The sequence below is a fragment of the Salvelinus fontinalis genome, chromosome 35 (genome assembly GCF_029448725.1).
Source record: "Salvelinus fontinalis isolate EN_2023a chromosome 35, ASM2944872v1, whole genome shotgun sequence".
NCBI classification, from domain to species: Eukaryota; Metazoa; Chordata; class Actinopteri; order Salmoniformes; family Salmonidae; genus Salvelinus; species Salvelinus fontinalis.
Window position 1 is genome coordinate 29,115,181 of NC_074699.1, and position 24,856 is coordinate 29,140,036.

A 24,856-nucleotide genomic window follows, 5' to 3' on the forward strand; every position below is an offset into this window, starting at 1 on the left:
ACATTTTAGAGTGGCCTTTTGTCCCCAGCACAAGACACACCGTGTAATGATCATACTGTTTAAGTAGCTTCTTGATATGCCACAACTGTCAGGTGGATTAATTATCTTAGCAAAGGAGAAATGCTCACTAACAAGGATGTGCACAAAATTTGAGCGAATTAAGCTTTTTGTGGCTATGGAACATTTCTGTGATCTTTTATTTCAGCTCATGAAACATGGGACGTTTATATTTTTGTTCAGTATGCTGTATAACATCCTAGGAACCAGTAGCCTACTGCTGTTGCTGGGAGATCCAGTGAAATTATGCCAAACTAATTGTTTATTGCATAAGATGGGAATGAATGAACAATCTTTTGTCTTCATCACTCACGATTAGCAATTATAAACTAATCATTGGGGATTTCACTACAATGGAAGTTGTGTTCTGATTCATCTAGCATTGTTAACTCTCAATGGATTTGAACATGCAAATGGCTGTCCTATTACTTAAGAGAACTCACATGTGCTCATAGGAGTAATGATATTCACAATGTTTCCATAAATGTCAATTAACCCAGTAAGACTTTAATTTAATTAAACTATCACCCTGTTCTGTTCAGCACTGATGGTCTAGTATAGCATCCATGATTCGTATCACCGATTGGACAGTATTTTTATGTTTTTATCGGAAATTACTAGGTGATATGGTGGTTCTATTGCCATTGTATTTTAAGATGCTACTCGTTGAGATAAACGTCAGCCTCAACTGAGAACAAGTGTTTGGTTAAAAATACATAACCCAATATGAAACAATTTCTTACAGGTTGTATTCATGCTCAGTGAGATATGTGGCACCGAGGATGACTGGTATTTATTATTCTAACTGGGTAGCCTTGCCAGCCAAAATGTAGAGGTGGCGGTCAGTCGATTCAGCTCAAACATTAATGGGGCCAAACACTTATATTCTGTTGGAGGTGGTACATAACAGTAAGTGATGTGGGAGAGAGGAACTGGGGAGCGTATACAGACGTTTACTGCAGAACAGCCAATGAGAAGCGCTAACACATGCTAGCAATGCTAGGACCAATGCAGAAGGTATTGTATGTAATATGGTGTATGTATTCACATAACCATTAGTCAGTGAGATGTTGAATTACGGGAGTGAGCTTCTCTTTCTGTATTTCTGTATCCAACGGCACTGCCTCAAAGATGTGACACAGTATCGTTACAATGAGGCAGGGTATTTTACTGTGTGAAAAAGCACAGAGGTGAATTCTAAGTCAATCATCACCAGATGATTTTGTTAATTCAAGTATGCTTATAATACTAGACAATACTAACACAATAAGACAATAAGGCACAAAGCTCAATAACATTTCACAAGTTTAATATTTACAATTTTCTTAAACATCTTTGTCATTACAGTGTTCCATTTTTTTTTAATCCAGAACATGAACACATTTTCACCAGAAATATAGGTTACCAGTTTGTGCTGCACACATACTCAAGCTCTGGATATGGGAGGCTACATATCGTAACCATTTGGGCTGGGCGATTAGCGATGAACAATAATATCATGAAAGCTATATGAAGAACAAAAAGTGTTATACAAGTTCTTTGAAAACAAGTACTAAAACCATTCTGAACCAGTTAGTGACCTAGTTTAAGCCTGCACAGCTTTACAAGAACAGATTTTTGTGTGTTTTGGGCATGCAGAGCTGTAGCGCAATGCCATGTAATGCTGAAATCTGAAATATGCAGATCACAGAAGGTTGGTGGCGCCTTAATTGGGGAGGACGGGCTCATGGTAATGTGTGGGGCGGAATAGTATCAAATACGTGGTTTCCATGTGTTTAATGCCATTTGCTCCGTTCCAGTCATTATTATGAGCCGTCCTCCCCTCAACAGCCTCCTGTGGTGCACATCCACAATGCAATAAATATAAATACACAATATAAGCCTCAGCTATAATAACCACCATGTCATTTCCCCAAATCTGTATCCCAACCACATAACACTCCAAAGAAAATAACCGTTCAAGTATTTTTTTGCTGGTTGCTTTGCAGAGAGAACACTGACAGGTTGATCTGCTATCCACTGATGCACATTACCGTCCACCACACTTAGCAGGTGCCACATGCTTTTACAAAACCTGCAGGGAAGAAACACTGCTTTTCTTCCAAGCACTTTTTGTTTCTGTTATCGGTGGTATAATAATAACGAAATGTTGTGTTCTGTAGCCATGGTTACTGGTCTCCTATGCATGACCGTGCAGTGAGTAAGGAGCACCATAGGTGGCTATAGTTACAATATAATTCCAAGTACTGCTCAACTGTGCCTACCACCCATTCTCCAGTCAGTCCATATCAGCCTGACCAACTCTAATCACTATTAATCAAACAACTCCAAAACGATGCTCAGTGCAGCTTGTATTACAGTATATCAGTGAAGGATGCTTGGCTTGATGATCTAGAGGCGGACCTGACAAGGCTGACCGTGAAGCTGCACTGGTGGCAGATGGGACAAGTCAGCAAGTCAGTCAGTCTTTGCAGACAGTGGGAGTTTGGGCAGGCAGACAGTGTGATAATGGGATGGCATCTCCATGGGGTGGATCTTTATAGTCAAACAGTCTAAACTGAAAAGGAGAGGGTATCAACCCTACAACCATCATGGAGTGGGCATCAATCACAGGTCTCAGATGTAGAGGGAGCCATCGGCTGGCCCCACATAGCCCGCCCCAATCAGCAGCACATCAATCAGGGTCCAGATGCCCAGGCCACCGAAGCTGAACAGCTTGCCCAGACCCTCTCTCCACTGGCCTAGATAGAACCGGTCAGCTCCAAATCCACCTAGTGTAATGCTGCAAATAGAAACAACAATAACAACTGGGATTCTACTGGTAACAGTGAAGAGCATAGAAGACAAAGACATCTAAGCGGGAAGGCGCACCATATTGAATGTCGGCCGTAAGCCTGCTTGGTGTTGACAAAGGGTGGCAAGTCAATGTGTACAATTGTCTGGAAATTAAAAGAAAATGACGGCTGATGTTCTGTTGTCAGAGGCGGTAGGACGGACACTCGCTGTTTTTAACCTTCATCATCACGGCTTGTTTTGTCCTTATGTGTCCTGTTATGCTACCAAGTCACTCATTTACTTTACAAATGAGAGGATTTTCATGAATATTTTAAGGATAAAGATGTTTTATAAAAGATTCAAAGTATAAGAAACCCAAAGAAACTATTAAAAATCTATAACACAGGTGGGGAGGTCTTAAAGGGGGGCTGAACTCACCGATTTCCCATGGGTTTCTCTGCTACTCATTAGGAAAAAAGATGTCTTGGGGGTGTGGTTCAATGTGGGTGTGTTATGTTAGCTATATCATACCCTGGCCGCTATTGTTGTTTGTCCCTCTACAGTCACCGTAGCTAAAATATTCCAAACAGCCACTGTACTTTCAACAAAGGATTGCGTCACGAACGGCTTAACAGCGTAACACAGCATTACAACAATAAGTGATTGGTCAAGAATTCCAAGCTCAGTGCATTATGCATTTCCTCCTTTCTAGAGTATCTTTGATGACAGTTGTGTTTGTGAGGCTAACATTAGTTCACGAACGTTTGAGTTGGGAAAAAAACATCAGTTTTTAATGAACAAGTCTTGTTCTTTCAACACAACACTGTCAATTATTGGTAGTTCTGCTGACTGTAAAGAAATGGGCAGGGCTGTAGGTTGATTCTGCTGCTACGATTGGGTAGTGTGCACTGCAGCAAACGTGCACCTATACTCTGGATGATTTGAGTACTGCAAGCCATGCCAGACAGCGGTCCTGTGTGGGCAGAATTGAAATGTAAACCCAACCCAAGGAAAACGCTGTTGTTCTCGATTCCGTAAATCTCAGTTTTGTAAAATACTGACTTAAAATGTTGTCCTATTTACACTTTGTAGTCAGTTTTGGCACCAAAATAAACGCTTCTGACTAATATCGATGCCACACAGGCCATTTTCAACCAGATAAGCCCTTTTTTTGTTTCAGCCCTTCCCTTAACAGTGTGCTTGTGCAGGAGTCTTACCTGATTGCCAGTGCTGTAGACCACTTGTACCCGCCTGTCCAGTTGCAGTACAAACGTTTCTGAAATACTCTTTTACCTGAGAACAAAAAACAGTTTTAATGAATGCATTGCACAGTATACACTCCCCTCCATACGTATTTGGACAGTATACACTCCCCTCCACACGCACTTAGACAGTATACTCTCCCCTCCACACGCATTTGGACAGTATACTCTCCCCTCCACACGCATTTGGACAGTATACTCTCCCCTCCACACGCATTTGGACAGTATACTCTCCCCTCCATACGCATTTGGACAGTATACTCTCCCCTCCATACGTATTTGGACAGTATACTCTCCCCTCCATACGTATTTGGACAGTATACTCTCCCCTCCATACGTATTTGGACAGTATACACTCCCCTCCATACGCATTTGGACAGTATACACTCCCCTCCATACGCATTTGGACAGTATACTCTCCCCTCCATACGCATTTGGACAGTATACTCTCCCCTCCATACGTATTTGGACAGTATACTCTCCCCTCCATACGCATTTGGACAGTATACTCTCCCCTCCATACGTATTTGGACAGTATACTCTCCCCTCCATACGTATTTGGACAGTATACTCTCCCCTCCATACGTATTTGGACAGTATACTCTCCCCTCCACACGCATTTGGACAGTATACTCTCCCCTCCATACGCATTTGGACAGTATACTCTCCCCTCCATACGTATTTGGACAGTATACTCTCCCCTCCATACGTATTTGGACAGTATACACTCCCCTCCATACGCATTTGGACAGTATACTCTCCCCTCCATACGCATTTGGACAGTATACACTCCCCTCCATACGCATTTGGACAGTATACACTCCCCTCCATACGCATTTGGACAGTATACACTCCCCTCCACACGCACTTAGACAGTATACTCTCCCCTCCACACGCATTTGGACAGTATACTCTCCCCTCCACACGCATTTGGACAGTATACTCTCCCCTCCATACGCATTTGGACAGTATACTCTCCCCTCCATACGTATTTGGACAGTATACTCTCCCCTCCATACGTATTTGGACAGTATACACTCCCCTCCATACGCATTTGGACAGTATACTCTCCCCTCCATACGCATTTGGACAGTATACTCTCCCCTCCATACGTATTTGGACAGTATACTCTCCCCTCCATACGTATTTGGACAGTATACTCTCCCCTCCATACGTATTTGGACAGTATACTCTCCCCTCCATACGTATTTGGACAGTATACTCTCCCCTCCATACGTATTTGGACAGTATACACTCCCCTCCACACGTATTTGGACAGTATACTCTCCCCTCCATACGCATTTGGACAGTATACTCTCCCCTCCATACGTATTTGGACAGTATACTCTCCCCTCCATACGTATTTGGACAGTATACACTCCCCTCCATACGCATTTGGACAGTATACTCTCCCCTCCATACGCATTTGGACAGTATACACTCCCCTCCATACGCATTTGGACAGTATACACTCCCCTCCATACGCATTTGGACAGTATACACTCCCCTCCATACGCATTTGGACAGTATACTCTCCCCTCCATACGCATTTGGACAGTATACTCTCCCCTCCATACGTATTTGGACAGTATACACTCCCCTCCACACGCATTTGGACAGTATACACTCCCCTCCATACGCATTTGGACAGTATACACTCCCCTCCATACGCATTTGGACAGTATACACTCCCCTCCATACGCATTTGGACCGTATACACTCCCCTCCATACGCATTTGGACAGTATACTCTCCCCTCCATACGCATTTGGACAGTATACACTCCCCTCCATACGCATTTGGACAGTATACACTCCCCTCCACACGCATTTGGACAGTATACACTCCCCTCCACACGCATTTGGACAGTATACTCTCCCCTCCACACGTATTTGGACAGTATACTCTCCCCTCCACACGTATTTGGACAGTATACTCTCCCCTCCACACACATTTGGACAGTATACTCTCCCCTCCATACGTATTTGGACAGTATACTCTCCCCTCCAAACGTATTTGGACAGTATACTCTCCCCTCCATACGCATTTGGACAGTATACTCTCCCCTCCATACGTATTTGGACAGTATACTCTCCCCTCCATACGCATTTGGACAGTATACTCTCCCCTCCATACGCATTTGGACAGTATACACTCCCCTCCATACGCATTTGGACAGTATACTCTCCCCTCCATACGCATTTGGACAGTATACTCTCCCCTCCATACGTATTTGGACAGTATACACTCCCCTCCACACGTATTTGGACAGTATACTCTCCCCTCCATACGCATTTGGACAGTATACTCTCCCCTCCATACGTATTTGGACAGTATACTCTCCCCTCCATACGTATTTGGACAGTATACACTCCCCTCCATACGCATTTGGACAGTATACTCTCCCCTCCATACGCATTTGGACAGTATACACTCCCCTCCATACGCATTTGGACAGTATACACTCCCCTCCATACGCATTTGGACAGTATACACTCCCCTCCATACGCATTTGGACAGTATACACTCCCCTCCATACGCATTTGGACAGTATACTCTCCCCTCCATACGTATTTGGACAGTATACACTCCCCTCCACACGCATTTGGACAGTATACACTCCCCTCCACACGCATTTGGACAGTATACACTCCCCTCCATACGCATTTGGACAGTATACACTCCCCTCCATACGCATTTGGACAGTATACACTCCCCTCCATACGCATTTGGACAGTATACACTCCCCTCCATACGCATTTGGACAGTATACTCTCCCCTCCATACGCATTTGGACAGTATACACTCCCCTCCATACGCATTTGGACAGTATACTCTCCCCTCCATACGCATTTGGACAGTATACTCTCCCCTCCATACGTATTTGGACAGTATACACTCCCCTCCACACGTATTTGGACAGTATACTCTCCCCTCCACACGTATTTGGACAGTATACTCTCCCCTCCATACGCATTTGGACAGTATACTCTCCCCTCCATACGTATTTGGACAGTATACACTCCCCTCCATACGTATTTGGACAGTATACTCTCCCCTCCATACGTATTTGGACAGTATACTCTCCCCTCCATACGTATTTGGACAGTATACACTCCCCTCCATACGCATTTGGACAGTATACTCTCCCCTCCATACGCATTTGGACAGTATACACTCCCCTCCATACGCATTTGGACAGTATACACTCCCCTCCATACGCATTTGGACAGTATACACTCCCCCCCATACGCATTTGGACAGTATACACTCCCCTCCATACGCATTTGGACAGTATACACTCCCCTCCATACGCATTTGGACAGTATACACTCCCCTCCATACGCATTTGGACAGTATACACTCCCCTCCATACGCATTTGGACAGTATACACTCCCCTCCATACGCATTTGGACAGTATACTCTCCCCTCCATACGCATTTGGACAGTATACTCTCCCCTCCATACGTATTTGGACAGTATACACTCCCCTCCACACGCATTTGGACAGTATACACTCCCCTCCATACGCATTTGGACAGTATACACTCCCCTCCATACGCATTTGGACAGTATACACTCCCCTCCATACGCATTTGGACAGTATACACTCCCCTCCATACGCATTTGGACAGTATACTCTCCCCTCCATACGCATTTGGACAGTATACACTCCCCTCCATACGCATTTGGACAGTATACACTCCCCTCCATACGCATTTGGACAGTATACACTCCCCTCCACACGCATTTGGACAGTATACTCTCCCCTCCATTCGTATTTGGACAGTATACTCTCCCCTCCATACGTATTTGGACAGTATACTCTCCCCTCCACACGCATTTGGACAGTATACTCTCCCCTCCATACGTATTTGGACAGTATACTCTCCCCTCCATACGTATTTGGACAGTATACTCTCCCCTCCATACGCATTTGGACAGTATACTCTCCCCTCCATACGTATTTGGACAGTATACACTCCCCTCCATACGTATTTGGACAGTATACACTCCCCTCCACACGTATTTGGACAGTATACACTCCCCTCCATACGCATTTGGACAGTATACACTCCCCTCCATACGCATTTGGACAGTATACACTCCCCTCCATACGCATTTGGACAGTATACTCTCCCCTCCATACGTATTTGGACAGTATACTCTCCCCTCCATACGTATTTGGACAGTATACTCTCCCCTCCATACGCATTTGGACAGTATACTCTCCCCTCCATACGCACTTGGACAGTATACTCTCCCCTCCATACGTATTTGGACAGTATACACTCCCCTCCATACGTATTTGGACAGTAGTCTCCGGAAGGTGGTGATTGACTCCGCTGACCTGGCGTCGTGAGGGAGTTTGTTCCACCATTGGGGTGCCAGAGCAGCGAACAGTTTTGACTGGGCTGAGCGGGAACTGTACTTCCTCAGAGGTAGGGAGGCGAGCAGGCCAGAGGTGTACAGTCCAGCATACACTCCCTTCCATACGCACTTGGACAGTATACTCTCCCTTCCATACGCACTTGGACAGTATACACTCCCTTCCATACGCACTTGGACAGTATACACTCCCCTCCACACGCACTTGGACAGTATACACTCCCCTCCACACGCACTTGGACAGTATACACTCCCTTCCATACATATTTGGACAGTATACACTCCCCTCCACACGCACTTGGACAGTATACACTCCCCTCCACACGCACTTGGACAGTATACACTCCCCTCCACACGCACTTGGACAGTATACACTCCCCTCCACACGCACTTGGACAGTATACACTCCCTTCCATACATATTTGGACAGTATACACTCCCCTCCACACGCACTTGGACAGTATACACTCCCTTCCATACATATTTGGACAGTATACACTCCCCTCCACACGCACTTGGACAGTATACACTCCCCTCCATACACATTTGGACAGTGAAGCATTTGGCGCTATACTCCAGCATTTTAGATTTGAGATAATGTTTTATTTTAGGGTATTTTCATACATACCGGTCTTAAAGCGCTTCCTGTAACTAGTCCCCCCCATTTGAAGAAGACATAAGTATTTTTTACAAATTAACTTATAGTGTAGTCAAAAGTTTAGAATTTGGCTCCATATTCCTTGCACGCAAAAACTACATCAAGCTTGTGACTCTACAAACTTGTTGGATGCATTTGCGGTTTGTTTTGCCCAACAGGAACTGAATGGTGAATAATGTCTTGTGCCATTTTGGAGTCACTTTTATTGTAAGTAAGAATAGAAAATGTTTCTGAACACTTCTACATTCATGTGGATGCTAACATGATTATAGATAATCATGACTCAATCATGAATAATGATGAGTGAGAAGTTAGAGGCACAAAGAGCATACCCCCCAAAAAATTATATTCTCCCCTGTTATTGGTAATGGTGAGAGGTTAGCATGTTTTGTTGTAGTCTCTGAATGGCATCTCACTCATTATTCATGATTGTTCTTAATAATGGCATTATCAGGATTGTGTTCAGAAGTATCTTATCTACTCACTTAGAAAGAAAATTATCGTTTACCATTCAGTTACTTTCCGACAGAATATAACCCAGAACACTCCCAAAATAAACTATAAATGCATCCAAGGGGTTTGTAGAGTCACAAGCTTGATGCAGTCATTGCATGCAAGGAATATGGGATCAAATACTTAATTTTTGTCAAAATACTTATGACTTCTTCATATGGGTGGGACTACATACATAATGTGCTTTCATTTATAAAATGGTAAAACATACATATGAAAATACCCTCAAATAACAGGTGACATACTTCTGGACTGTTGCCTCATGAAACACTTGATCTCAAATCCAAAATGCTGGAGTAGAGCATTTTCTATTTTATTTATATCACTGTCCAAATACATATGGAGGGGCGTGTATGTATTTGAATAATAATGAACCAGACATTGTACAGTAAGTGTATACCTAAGCAGTGTACGTGGTCCAGTACTTGGCAGGTGGCGATGTAGCGTTTGCGAGGGCAGGCAACGGTCATACAGCTGGTTGAGTTTGAGCACCTGTACTGAGACAGGTCCAGCTGCCAGCAGAACTGGCACGTGATAGACAGGGAGAAGTTGGTCTGCTGCTTCCCCGACGCCACCTGCAAGCAGAGAAAAATAAACAGCATACTGAAGCATCAACAGCACAATGACAAAGTGCTACAGTTACATACTTTCTTTGTAAATGGAGTTCCTTGTTCTTTGTCAAGAACAATCGGTGTCCAACTGGCAAACTGAACTCACTGTGCAGTGGACTCCTCTCTTGGCCTTGCAAGAGAAAGACGCTGGTTTGCCATAGCGACAGTTGTGGTGATAGCTGCAGTTGATGCAGTCAGCAGGCAGTCTGTTGCATTGACCCCCACTGGGGCATTTGGAAGCATAGCTGTCTGAATCATTTGGAGATGCTGCAAAATAATTCACAAGATTATAGGTTGTCCCATGGACTTCATTCAGTAACAGCATACCAAAGAGGCACTGTCAGTGTCATAACAAAAACATCCCATGGGTCGAGGCTGGGGAGGAGATTTTACCAGATGATGGAGCAGGAACCACCGGGCTGGTGATGACAGGCTGAGCATCTCGGCTGTAAGGGGGCTCATGGCCCACGTGTGGGGAGCTCAGGTACCCTGGAAGACAGGAGTTGGCATATAAGGGGGAGGTTGCATCATGTAGCTAGCAGTTATAGCTAGCAAGGTAATCAACACAGCTTGCTGGAGCAATTGTACATTAGTTAGCTAGCTTCCAAATAAATTACAGTAGGATCAGTAAATTGTTTGTCAGGCGTCTGTATAGACCTGCGTACAACCATTGTGTGGATGTTAGCAATACGTTCTTATTAGCTAGCTAGCTAATGTAATGCCTTACGCTAACTAGCATCGAAAAAACAACAATAATCCCACATGAAGCCTAGCCCTGGGATATACATAGCCTTACCATTTACACATTGAAAACATGGATCCAAAAATAACAATATTATGAGTCCATGGGCTTTTAGGCAGCGTCTTCTCTCAAATGGCCAAATCTGACTGACTGTAGCCATTGTGCTAACGTAAATCAACTTCAATACCATTGACCCACCCACAAATGTGGGCGATTTAAAGGGGACGCATGAATTTACTTCTTGACGTCAAGATTATTCAAGAGCAGAGAACTCAACAGGGTCAAATGTGGGGTTTTTTGTCAGATGAAGAATAATAAAAATTACTTTAATCTCCAATGAATAATACGATAATGAAGGGGAGGCAAAACGTTGAGGCAATATTTTATTCCAAGATACAATCCAACAAGAGGACAGAGCTACTTCATGATTTTATTTAATATTTCCCAAAAGTGTTATTTGGCTTACATTGCAACCTTCTTTCAACAACCCAATAAATAACATTCTCATGACATCTTATTTCATCCTTCAGATTAGTGTTAAAAGAATATATATATTCTTGCATGGTCTTTCATACACTACACCCCATGGGTGCACGTTTTGGTTTTTGCCACAGCACTACACAGCTGATTCAAATAACCAACTTATTTGAATCAGCTGTGTGGTGCTAGGGCAAAAAAACAAGTTTAGGAAACCCTGCACTACTGTACCAAATACATGATCCCCAATATTGTCTCTCACTTCCTGCACTATTCTTTCAAATTGATTAGACAATCAAAGAAACATACATATTAAACTACTCAAAATACAGAAAGGGTCTGTCAAGTGAGTAGAAAATATTTTATATGTTCAAACATGTCAATACATTTGATCTACCCCTTTCCATGTTTATACTTCCAACACAGACCTCTTGCATTCACATAAAATGTATATTTTGTTCTTCGTTTGTGAAAGAAAATTATCTGTCATGAAACACCCCATCTCTCCTCAGAACTCCTCCTCAGCATTCCGGCAGCGTGACTCTTTCAACAGGGTCAGGCGAGCCAGCACCTCAGAAACAGACAGCTCTCCATGAACCTTGTTGTCCCTCGTACGTACGTTCACGCCGTTAGTCAGCTTCTCTTTCTCACCGACCACTGCCAAGACACAAAGCACAAAGTAGCTCACAGTCCCCACACTGCCAAATCACAACACACACAGCTGCCCTAACACATTCACATTTTCAACAACATTTCAGTAGTGATGAGTACAATCATGTTTTTGGCAGCTGAAAAAAAATCAGAAAATATTTGAGGGGATTTATGAATGGCAAAAGAAATCCACTATAGTAATCCTTCTTACCCAGGATGAAGTTGTACTGGGCTAACTGGGCATTGCGGATCTTCTTGTTTAGGAGGCAACTGGAGTCGAGATCAGCGTCTGCCATGAATCCAGCCTCCACAAACTGTTTACACATCTGAACGACAGAATTACCACTCAGTAAAAACAAATTCATAAAAAATGACAAAGATGAACTGATAAAATGGAACTGGCAACAGACATGCAGGTTTATATAATGATAGACAATGATGAATGTGCAGCATCATGAACAGGGCCAGCTTAATTCAGGGGCTTCCCGGGGCTGAAGCCCCTGGGGCCCAAGAGGCAAATACACTGCTCAAAAAAATAAAGGGAACACTTAAACAACACAATGTAACTCCAAGTAAATCACACTTCTGTGAAATCAAACTGTCCACTTAGGAAGCAACACTGATTGACAATAAATTTCACATGCTGTTGTGCAAATGGAATAGACAAAAGGTGGAAATTATAGGCAATTAGCAAGACACCCCCCAAAACAGGAGTGATTCTGCAGGTGGTGACCACAGACCACTTCTCAGTTCCTATGCTTCCTGGCTGATGTTTTGGTCACTTTTGAATGCTGGCGGTGCTCTCACTCTAGTGGTAGCATGAGACGGAGTCTACAACCCACACAAGTGGCTCAGGTAGTGCAGTTCATCCAGGATGGCACATCAATGCGAACTGTGGCAAAAAGGTTTGCTGTGTCTGTCAGCGTAGTGTCCAGAGCATGCAGGCGCTACCAGGAGACAGGCCAGTACATCAGGAGACGTGGAGGAGGCCGTAGGAGGGCAACAACCCAGCAGCAGGACCGCTACCTCCGCCTTTGTGCAAGGAGGTGCACTGCCAGCGCCCTGCAAAATGACCTCCAGCAGGCCACAAATGTGCATGTGTCTGCTCAAACGGTCAGAAACAGACTCCATGAGGGTGGTATGAGGGCCCGACGTCCACAGGTGGGGGTTGTGCTTACAGCCCAACACCGTGCAGGACGTTTGGCATTTGCCAGAGAACACCAAGATTGGCAAATTCGCCACTGGCGCCCTGTACTCTTCACAGATGAAAACAGGTTCACACTGAGCACATGAGCACATGTGACAGATGTGACAGAGTCTGGAGACGCCGTGGAGAACGTTCTGCTGCCTGCAACATCCTCCAGCATGACCGGTTTGGCGATGGGTCAGTCATGGTGTGGGGTGGCATTTCTTTGTGGGGCCGCACAGCCCTCCATGTGCTCGCCAGAGGTAGCCTGACTGCCATTAGGTACCGAGATGAGATCCTCAGACCCCTTGTGAGACCATATGCTGACACATGCACATTTGTGGCCTGCTGGAGGTCATTTTGCAGGGCGCTGGCAGTGCACCTCCTTGCACAAAGGCGGAGGTAGCGGTCCTGCTGCTGGGTTGTTGCCCTCCTACGGCCTCCTCCACGTCTCCTGATGTACTGGCCTGTCTCCTGGTAGCGCCTCCATGCTCTGGACACTACCCTGACAGACACAACAAACCTTTTTGCCACAGCTCGCATGGATGTGCCATCCTGGATGAACTGCACTCCCTGAGCCACTTGTGTGGGTTGTAGACTCCGTCTCATGCTACCACTAGAGTGAAAGCACCGCCAGCATTCAAAAGTGACCAAAACATCAGCCAGGAAGCATAGGAACTGAGAAGTGGTGTGTGGTCACCACCTGCAGAACCATTCCTTTTTTGGGGGTGTCTTACTAATTGCCTATAATATCCACCTTTTGTCTATTCCATTTGCACAACAGCATGTGAAATGTATTGTCAATCAGTGTTGCTTCCTAAGTGGACAGTTTGATTTCACAGAAGTGTGATTGACTTGGAGTTACATTGTGTTGTTTAAGTGTTCCCTTTATTTTTTTGAGCAGTGTATATTTTTTACAAAAAAACAAAGAAAATATACATGCATAATTTTGTACAAATATTTACTACAACCGCCAACCACAATAGGACTCATCAGCCCGCTCTCAATAAGTGTTGACAGCCTGCTGCTGCCGCTCTGCTAATCATCAGATGGGAGAGGTGGTAAGGGGCCCATGTGGGTAACTGGGGGACCCTGCCTTTATTGGGTAACTGCATAAATAAATAAATGTGACTGGTCAATTGCGTGAGTCAGGGCAGGGCCCAAGCCCGTAATAGTCTTAAACATATATTTTTTTTAAATCACACTGAAGAAAAATACAAGACGCTACATATAAAGTGTTGGTCCCATGTTTCACGAGCTGAAATAAAAGATCAAGACATTTTCCATACGCACAAAACGTTTCTCTCAAATTTTGTACATCCCTGTTAGTATTTGTCCTTTGCCAAGATAATTGATCCACCTGACAGAAGCTGATTAACAGCATGATCATTATACAGGTCCACCTTGTACTGGGGACAAAAGGCCTTCCATGGCCTGCATACTCACCCACTGAGCATGTATGAGATGCTCTGGATCTATGTGTACGACAGTGTTCCAGAGCCCACAACTTCGCACAGCCATTGAAGAGGACTGGGACAACATTCCACAGGCCACATTCAACTGCCTGATTAACTCAATGCAAAGGAGATGTGTCGCACTGGATGAGGCAAATGGTGGTCACACCAGATACTGACTGGTCCACGCGCCTATTTTTTCTTTCTTTAAATTATACTTTATCCAACCACAGGAGCTGCTCTCAATGTTTTAAAATACACCAGAGCATAATTTAGCCATAGAGGATCAATAGTTTAAAAAAAATAAGTATTTATTTTTATCACATGCCAAAATAAAGGAAACGCCAACATAAAGTGTCTTAAGTGTGTTGCGCCACCATGAGCTGCCAGAACAGCTTCAATGCGCCTTGGCATAGATTTTACAAGTGGACCTAAACCATGCCAAGAAACTGCACCCCACACCATATCATATACTACGAATCCCTTGTTTACTGAAGTGTTTCCTTTATTTTGGTATTTACCGGTATGCCTACAGTCAGGAAGGCTGCAGTTTGGACAGCATGCGCACCAAATACACAGTTTTTTGCATTGTGGCCATAGACATATAATCCATAGAAGGGCTTTATAACCTCTTAACCTAACAATTTGACTGTTAAACTCATGGGTACACTAGCAATGGGCGCCAGTTCTGACTAATGGGAACTGCCATCTATGGATTATATTTCTATGGTTGGTTGCAGCTGTCGGTTTGCCTTTTGCAGATTTCAAAATACAATTGCTGGAAAAACGTACAGTTTGCCTACTGCTGAAAAGAGAAGACTAATCTGTAGAACCAATAGAAATAAATGATTCTCAACAACTCCTAATTGTTTGTGAACAGCAGCACTGTTTTTCAAAGTAGCTCATCTTGAGATAGCCGATGTGCTCGTCATGGCAATAGCCAATCACCGTGAGTAGCTTATGGTTTATTCTTCATTAGTTGAGTCACTGGACATGTTATTTAGAAGCCTACTTTATTTATTTATTTCCTCCAATGTGTCGCTTCACCGGCCTGGGTTATTGTTTGAATTCAAGACCAGATTGACCTCAGTTTGTCAGAGTAGCCACTCATTTTGGTCATTTGTGTGATATTAAAAAAGATTCAGTTGTCTTCTGTCATGTAAAAGGACGAATTTTTTCGGACCCCGATTTTTTTTTAATATATATATTTTTTTTAAATCACTGTATGGAAATTCTAAAAACGCCTCTGCTCAATTGTAGCCTATGCCACATGACAAACGTTCTGACTTTATTATAAAGAGGCTTTTTCTTCAACACTAAATTTCCCACGCATTGAATTTGCATCTTGGCACACAGATTTGTTTACAGAAAATGATGTGCCGGGAAGGGGGAGGGCCTATGATTTCTTAATCCGGCCCTGATCATAAACTGTAGAAATATGAAAGGAAGACAAGTTTGAGAAATAGAAGGCTCGGATTACCCTCCTGGCATATTCTTCACAGGTAGGGTTGACAGGTACAAACATCACCTGACGTGGGGACAGCCAGAGGGGCCTGGAGAAGAAACACAATATGGGCTGGATAAGTAGAAAATAAAAACACTATATATACACACATAATTAAGACATTTAAGGGCAGAAAAAACATCTATATACATGACTTATTTTCCAGTCTATGATTGTATCTTATGTAACACTCAACAAATTCATTGGTCCTCTTTGCTACTCACCATTTCCCTGCGTAGTTCTCAGTGAGGATGGCTATCATCCTCTCCACAGAGCCCAGAATGGCCCGGTGGATGATGACCGGTCTCGCTTTGTCATCCCCGTCCTTCCTGCATGTCACAGGATTCAACATCAATATCAGTCACAGCACCACTTCATGCTCAAATATAACTACGTATTTAACCATTATTTATTCAACCTTATTTGTGGAAGTTAGTCTCATCGAGATGTCTTACCGGTCAAACATATTTTTGAAAATAATTTATACAGTTGTTTACAGAGCTTCATAATGTTCTCTACCTCATTAAAAATCCAACTTTAAAGAACTTTTAAATCAACTGTCTAGTACAAAGTATTCAGGTGAGAAATCGTATTGAAGGAGGGATTAATGACTAATCTTGCTTCCTATAACAGGATACAGACTCAGCACTGTGTCACGACTAGTTTGATTAGGTGACTCACTCACCCTACAAAGGTCAGGTTAAAGCGGATGGGAAGCTGGAAGTCCAGCTGAATGGTTGCACATTGATGATACCGGCCAATAGCATCTTTGATCTTAATGTCAATCTGAAATGGCACAACAAAAGTATTACATGGTTTTCCTTCCTGAGAGTTTTAGACCATATTTCATTGAAGGGGGAATGCAATATCTATCAGGGAAATATCCATGGCTATAATAGCCACAAACCTTTAATTACATTGATTTCCTGAGAATTCTAGACCTTATTTAATTGCAGGGGTAAAAAAATATATATAGCAAGGAAATATCAGCTGCTGTAATACAAACCTTGGGTCCATAAAAAGCACCGTCTCCGGGGTTTAGTTTCCATGGTTCCCCAAACTCATTCAGGCTGTTCTCCAGTTGCTTTCAAACAGAGGGAATCAATTAACATACAATTAAAATATATCCTGGTTCATTTCGTGCAAGTCAAACTTCTTAAAAATTGTGTTTCCTTACGCGACATTTCAATAATATTTTATGGACACGCATGTTTAATTGTACCTTCTCAGCCTGGTTCCAGACAGCAATATCTCCTAGGTACTTCTCTGGACGGGTTGAAAGGTGCAGCTGGAAAGAGAAGCCAAAGACGTCATAGACACAGCGGAGGAAGTCCAGACAGCCCTTCATCTCAGACTCAATCTGCAGGAGAGAGAAAGGGAATACAGAGGGGTCATCTGAATGGCGAGGAGGTTAAGTACCCAGCAGGGATAGGGTCAATTCCATTTCAAGAAGAAATTATGAAAATTGGAACAGTCCATTTACTTCCTGATTTGAAATTGACCCCAACCCTGGTACGTAGCTAATTTAATAAGATGTTCCTCTTCAATATCCATAGCTGGTCTGGTCACCTACCTGTTCCATGGTGCAGAAGATGTGAGCATCATCCTGTTGGAAGCGGCGCACCCTCGTAAGGCCGGTGAGTGTCCCTGATAGCTCGTTCCTATGGAGCACCCCGAAATCAGCCAGTCTCAGAGGCAGCTCCCTCCACGACCGAGGTCTGTGGCTGAACATCAGACTGAGGAAGAAGAGGATGGGAGGATCCAGGAGAAGAAGGTAGATGGAAAAAGAGGGTGATGGATGAGAAGATATGCAGTTGAAGCAATGGGAGTAGTTAAGGTTACATAAATACTTTGAAAGTCCCTTCCTTATGAAGATATGATGGTTTATATTAACCAATAACATAACACCTTTCCCAGACAAAGGTTAAGCCTAGTATTGTAGTAAAGTTATTTCATTGGATATTCTCCATTGAGCATGGTTTTTAGTCTAGTAAGTAATCAAGTAGCCTTGTATCTCCTGTTTCTGCAGGAGAAATCAATGTAATTAAAGGTTTGTAGCTATTATAGCCATGGATATTTCCCTGATAGATATTGCGATATTGAGGCAGCTTGATGTAGAAGTACACACAATGGAGACTACGCTAGTCTATGGCGGGGCCTTACCCCCAATTTATCTCCTAATGCTGAGTTCCAAGCAGACACATTGGGTCCCATTTTTACTGTTTTTGGTATAACTTGGCCGGGGATTAAACTGAACCTTCCAATCTCAGGGAGGGCACTAACCACAAGACCACGGAGTTGTTGTTTTTGTCCAGGACCAGGCTTGACACGTGTCCGGGAAATCGTCCCAATAACCAACGAATGTACCTACCAGTGTCCGGGACAGTTCATGGGCTTCAGTGCAAAGTTGTCCTGCTCCACTGGGAAGGAGAACATGTTGTCGCTGTAGTGCTGCCAGTGGCCTGAAGTCTCCCACAGCTTACTGTTATAGATGTTAGGAGAGGCCACCTCCTGAAAACCTCTTCTACAGTATTCCTCCTGCAAAGTACATTCACCAGATCCCAGCAAGACTGAGTGGTACTTAACTTCAGCATTCTTTCGGTTACTATGGTTATAAAGCACCAAAGTAGTCCATGAACATGCTGTAATTGGGAATTCTACAGGTGGGTATTGTTGTATCTTGGCAGAAGATGGACGGATTGCTTCTCTGCCTTTTGGCTGTGATCAGGTGTAGGTGGTTGAGGCTGGTTGGTCTCGTCTTACCCTGATGAAGTCAGTGAGTGTGTTGTACAGGTAGGCTCCACGCGGGAGGAAGAAGCAGCTGCCAGGGCTCAGGTCATGGAAAAAAAACAGTTCCTGTTCCTGTTGTACAGTAGAGACAAACAGAGAGGAAGCTCAAAGACTTCACAGATTGACAGTTACAGATAGTGAGGCAGCTCCTCCTCTCTGTGGGGAACATGTTAAATCAAACGACAGCAAATCTGTCCATGAACGACACCCACAGACCTGTCCTCTACTTCTAAACCTTCAACTTCTAAATGAAAAGGATCACACCATCATAGGAGTAACATGTTTAAAAATTACTTTAGACTTTGTCCCCCTGGATAACAACAATGAAAATAAAAGCAGCAGTGAGTCCATGGTTTAATATAGAGATCAGTGTTGTGTTGTAATCAGTTGTGGCTGGGCCGTGGGGTTGCTGCCATCTGTGTCTCCCGCTGGGAGGATAGATCCAGCCTGCCTGAGGACCAGCTGGAGCTCACATAGTATGACTCACTGATACATCATGCAGTTAGACACACAGCACCCCCCACAGGAACAACCAAGCAACAACAGTAAGCACACAGAGCTTAAAGCGTCCACATACTTCCCAGTCTAAACAGTTCCAAAGAGTTTGTGCATATATTATGAAGACATTATGTTTTTGTTCGTTTTGGACTTCGGTAAGGATTTTTCCGGCTGTTCGGGCACACAACATTTTTTCGAGGGCAGCCGAACTTCGAAAGCCAAAGTATACGCCCCTTCGTCCATGAGTGGTCAACTTTAGGGATTCTTCAATAAAGTCTTTGTTGTCATTCAACTAGAGATGACTCATTTTCATGTACATTTTTTCATTGAGAAATACTGCACCAAAGCATCTTAGTTAGATGTAAAATTGCGCAACTAAGATCTACTCGGCAAAAACGTCAAAATTAATTAACAGATTTCTTTAGTTTTCTTAGATTAATTCTGACTATTTTGAGGTGTATACTGGCTACGGAGTCTCAAAATGGCCAAACAGTACTATTTCCACTTTTTTCTCATTTTCCAAGCGAAGGTCTAGCCACCAGGCGAACTGAAGCTTGAAGGTCTGTTTGTAAAATACAGAGTAAATTAGAGTGATTTGTCACTTTCAATGTTGACAGTTCTGTAACTCACTTTGGATAAAAGTGACCGCTAAAATAAACAGAACCAAAATATAAAAACGCAACATGTAAAGTGCTGGTCCTATATTTCATGAGTTGAAATAAAATATCCCCAAAAAGTATTTGTCTGTAATGAAGCCCTTTTGTGGGGGAAAAAATATTTTGATGGCTGGGCCAGTTCGTGGACCTCTGCCCTCCCAGTCACACCCATGGCTGCGCCCCTGCCCAGTCATGTGAAATCCATAGATTAGGACATAATTCAATTATTTCAATTGACCGATTTCCTTATATGAAATGTAATTCAACAATAACTTTGAAATTGTTGCATTTATATTTTTGTTCAGTATATATGAACATATATCATTATATTAATTGAGGGTCTATTTCAATGGCTGTGTTTAGAAAACCAAACACCTAAACCAACTAGTCGTCTTCCTCAGTCAACCCCCAAAGTGACCCCCCCACAGTAAGGACTGACCTTTCCAATCTTCCGATGGTCTCTGTTCCTAGCCTCCTCCTGAAAGCGTTCCCAGTCCTTCAGCATCTTGGAGTCTGGGAAGGAGATGCCGTAGATACGCTGCAGGGTCTCCATGTCCGAACGGCCCTCCCAGTACGTAGAAGAGTTCTGTCGATATTACAGGAAAGGAGTGGAGAGGAGATACTATGACATTGTTTTTCACCTTTAGAAGTGATTGGATATTGTAGTCTGTGTGTGCATCACATACCTTGTAGATCTTCAAGGCTTTAATCTTTCCTGTGTGTCTTACATGGGGCCCACGACACAGGTCAATCAGAGGCCCACATCTAAAACAGTAGATAACTCATTTTAGCAGGGCATGGACCAGTGAGGGTCTTCAAATTCATTCAAAAAGCAGTTTACCATAATATATTATAGACAAATCCTTTGCATTAGGCACATTTGTGACTGATTTAGAATTTGATGTACATTCCAAAGATTTATGTGAAGGATTCAAAATAAGAGGGTATAAAGAAGAATTATTGGACAATTCCGTTAAGACAAACTGAGTGGAATGCATTATTGCAACCACGTCAAAGGAATCCCTCTCCTCCCTCTTAGCTTTTGTGTCCACCTTCAGTTCCATTTCAAGGTCGATCAAGGAAGTGGTTAATAGACATTGTCACATATTACACAGCGACCCCAGCTTTGGTAAAGCATTTGAATCCCTCCCGAGGTTTTGCTATAAGAGACACTCAAATTTACGGGATTGTTTAGTACGGTCAGAATTGCCTAATAAAAAAAGCATTGCATTTCATGTCTATCATTCCTGATGGCAGTTTCCTTGTCACAACTGTCCACTGTTATGCCATGATCAGAGGGAACTCTCTTATCCACCCCCATTCGAGTGGGAGGATAAAGGTTTGGGGTAGAATAACATGTAACACAAAATATGTTGTATATCTACTTAAGTGTGTTCCTGTGACTTTAATGTTGTGGGTAAGACCAAACAGGAACTTAAGACAAGGATATGTGAGCATAAGAGCTCCATTCGCAACCATGGAGAGAAAAAAATTTACCTGTTGCCAGAAATTTCAACAGCCATAATCATGAACTAAGTGCCTTACGTTATATGGGCATTGAATTGGTGAAAGCACCACGTATGGGAGGAGATAGGGGTCAATTACCTCTCCAATGAGAGACATATTGGATAGACCGCTTGACCACTCTATCCCCAGCACGCCTTAATGAGGAGTGGTCTTTATCTTGGGTTTTTTGTACTAGGTTATAAATATGCCAAATATGTAGGTAATGACGTCATGTATTTGTATTGTGTGTCTATAGATCTTTATTTGATTGTCATGTTTCCCCCACAGCTCCCTCTGCTGGGATCTCTTGATTGGGCCAATACTGGCTGAATTTATAATTATGCCCACCTGTGTGGTCTTGTTGGTGTGACATTGATTGCTATTGCCTTGCACGCTGAAGGGCTCATACCCGCAACGTTCATGCAGCAATAAAAATGTCAATTTAAGTTAATTTACCGGAGTGCAGTCCTATTTTCGTTCTTCAAATTCACCAACATGTTAAACTAGTCTTCTGAATAGTTTCTGTACACCAAATAATATTCTGTGATTTACAACTAAACATCAAGAGCTGCTTACCTGTAGACTGTTGTAGTGGGTGTGGTGACTTTCTCATTCAGAATGCGACACTTGAATTTGTTGTACTGAAAATATGGACGCAAACAGATTGGGGAAAAATAAATACCAATTGCTGCCAATCTACTCACAACCCCAATGAAAAAGAAACATCTATAACACATTATATAATCGAGCTACAATCTTTCCCCAGAGGGTGGAGAGATGCCAATGTAGTGTACAGGTCCTCTTATCTCACCTTGAACATCTTCAGTAGGGTCTCCTTGCTGACCTCCAGCCTCTCGAAGGGCTGTTTCTCCTTCACCACAGACTTGCACAGGGCCTCCAGGTACTCAAACTCTGTACTCGACACACCCCTGGCCAGGACAGGACACAGGTCAAACAGAACCCTCAGTAACAACACACCTGTCATAGGCTACTCACTACACCAGCTCTGTATCATTTCTGCTCATTACTTTATAAAGGAGACTAGAAGCTTATTTTTTCTTAACAATGATAGATGCTTACTGGGGTCCATCGAGGAACATGTCATAGTAGAAGCCATTCTCAATGGGTGGTCCATAACACAGACAGCCTCCATAGAAACGCTCCATGGCCTCACCAAGGATGTGAGCACTGGAGTGCCAGTACACCTGAAACAAGGAGCGGAAACATCTCTGTTACTACCTCCAAGAACAAAGACTATAGAGATTAGAGAGTATGATAGCCCAGAGGGCACATTATACTCACAGCCTGGGCATCATCATTGTCAAAGCGCAGGATCTCCAGTGAGCAGCTCTTCTCCAGAGGTCTATCCAGGTCCCACAGGTCCCCGTTCACCTGGGAAATCACTGCATTGTCAGCCAGGCCCTGACTGAGAGAAATACGATATACCACCATCACCACATAGTTATCATGTGTTGATACAAACAATGGCAAAGACAGAGGGGTGCAACTGATGTCTCCAAGTAACATCATGATCCTCCTTGTCACAGATTTGTCTATGCTGCCAACTTCTACGGACGTTTTTGCCATGACAATTGCCATAGGAGTTGACTGCACAGCACAAAAAAGATATGGGACAAGGATATCATGGTCCAAGATAAGCTCCAGATCCCTCACCTGATGCCACAGGCCAGCTGGTAGGGGGTAGTGACCCAGGCCTGACCCTCCACCCTACATCCATCTGGCAGCTCCACAGTGATGAGCTGGCTGTCTGCAGCTCTCCTGGCCAGCAGGGCATCGCTCTCCTTTTTCAGCTCCTCATACAGCTGCATGCGCTCTGAGATGTAGCCAGGCCACGGTTTCAGCTGGAAAGAGTAACATGGTGATTTATAGGAACTTATGGAAAGAAACTGGGGTGAATTATTTGGGTATTGGTAAGGATATTGCACAAGTTTGAAGGAACGCTTGATTGCATGCATGGGACTTCTAGAATAGATGTATGGGATATTGGACCTTTGGGAGGTAATGTTCCTAATCATTACCTCTCTGCCACCACCCCCTCCCTGTGCCTTCTCTGGCTTCTCCTTCTTGTTGTTCTTATCAACAACAGGTTTGGTCTCATGGGTTTCTGCCTGCACAGAGGTTAAAAATCAAAAGTTTGGTTTATAGGTGAGCAGAAACATGCAAATATTGTCATTGACATTCCACTTAGTGTAAACCACAATAAATAACTGTTGTCTTATATCCATATGATATTCCATAAGCATGTTCAGGGGACTACACCCAGAGCTGTCAACCTATTTCGAGACCAGGGGCAGGGGAGGGTTAGGCAAAAGGTTGGCAGCGTGGTTAGGTTAAAAATCAAATGTTAAGATAATTGTATAAATGGGCGGGGTTTAGGCATAATTATGACTGTAGCCATGGAAGCTACTGGCTGGACTAGGACAGCAAGCTACAGGTCACATACAACAGCCACACAATTTACATGCACTAAGGTGGTTAGCTAGCTACCTTATTATTATCATAATTGCGGTTATTTGGCTGTTGTTGTTCTTTCCCTGTCTTCTTCTCCTGGCCTTTGTTGGTGCCCCCCTTGCCCTGTCCCTCCAGGGCGAGTTCTTCCTGGAGACCCTGGCGGAGGTGCACGAGACGAAATTTGAGCTTCTCATTCTCGCTCCGTAAGCTCTCCAGCTCCGGAGAACTGGCGAGAATGCTGGCGACCTCTGGACCACCATTTAGCCCGTCTCGTAGGAGGCTAAATTCCCGAGTGAGAAGCTCTATCTGGTTCTCTTGCGCGGTCAAACGTGCTGCCATGCACTCCGCCATCTTTAAATGACTCTTCTCTTTCATCAGCAACTGGGAATAGGGTCTTCCTGTCATCAACAGTGAATGGGAATGGAGTCATAGCGCCCTCTTGTGCTTTAGTTTTGTGTTGTAACTTTCACATTTTAACAATCAGTTCATGTCAGCTTGATGCTGCTATTGTAAAAGCCACATACATAGCAAGAGTTTTACTGTAGCAAGGACTGATTACTATTTCAATAAATGTGAGATTGTCTTCTCTGGATTGCCTTTACAGATAAGGCCGAGTATTACATATAAAACCGGTAGAGGGCAGTAGACAAATGTG

At 43.6% G+C, this 24,856-nt stretch overlaps 2 protein-coding genes across 3 annotated transcripts; both read right to left on the reverse strand.

Annotated features, from left to right (window-relative positions):
• Positions 1 to 1,349: 1,349 nt before the first annotated feature.
• On the reverse strand, positions 1,350 to 11,219 carry LOC129834685 (TM2 domain-containing protein 3-like). Its single transcript, XM_055899901.1, has 6 exons — positions 11,062 to 11,219; positions 10,659 to 10,754; positions 10,372 to 10,532; positions 10,055 to 10,229; positions 4,050 to 4,125; positions 1,350 to 2,839 (listed from the first exon to the last, which is right to left on the reverse strand). The coding sequence occupies exons 1-6, from the start codon at positions 11,195 to 11,197 to the stop codon at positions 2,674 to 2,676; spliced, it is 810 nt and encodes a 269-aa protein (XP_055755876.1). The 5' UTR covers positions 11,198 to 11,219; the 3' UTR covers positions 1,350 to 2,673.
• A 158-nt stretch (positions 11,220 to 11,377) lies between these two features.
• On the reverse strand, positions 11,378 to 24,591 carry LOC129834681 (threonine--tRNA ligase 1, cytoplasmic-like). 2 transcript variants are annotated; one of them, XM_055899896.1, is made up of 19 exons: positions 24,238 to 24,591; positions 23,769 to 23,858; positions 23,404 to 23,591; positions 23,032 to 23,155; positions 22,810 to 22,934; positions 22,541 to 22,658; positions 22,306 to 22,370; positions 20,910 to 20,988; positions 20,663 to 20,809; positions 19,043 to 19,141; positions 18,651 to 18,817; positions 17,853 to 18,015; positions 17,502 to 17,639; positions 17,286 to 17,363; positions 16,965 to 17,065; positions 16,504 to 16,608; positions 16,256 to 16,328; positions 12,347 to 12,461; positions 11,378 to 12,141 (listed from the first exon to the last, which is right to left on the reverse strand). In XM_055899896.1, the coding sequence occupies exons 1-19, from the start codon at positions 24,574 to 24,576 to the stop codon at positions 11,993 to 11,995; spliced, it is 2,463 nt and encodes an 820-aa protein (XP_055755871.1). In that variant the 5' UTR covers positions 24,577 to 24,591; the 3' UTR covers positions 11,378 to 11,992. The 2 variants fall into 2 exon arrangements, with proteins under 2 accessions (XP_055755871.1, XP_055755872.1); XM_055899897.1 differs by lacking the exon at positions 23,769 to 23,858.
• Between the last annotated feature and the right edge of the window lie 265 nt (positions 24,592 to 24,856).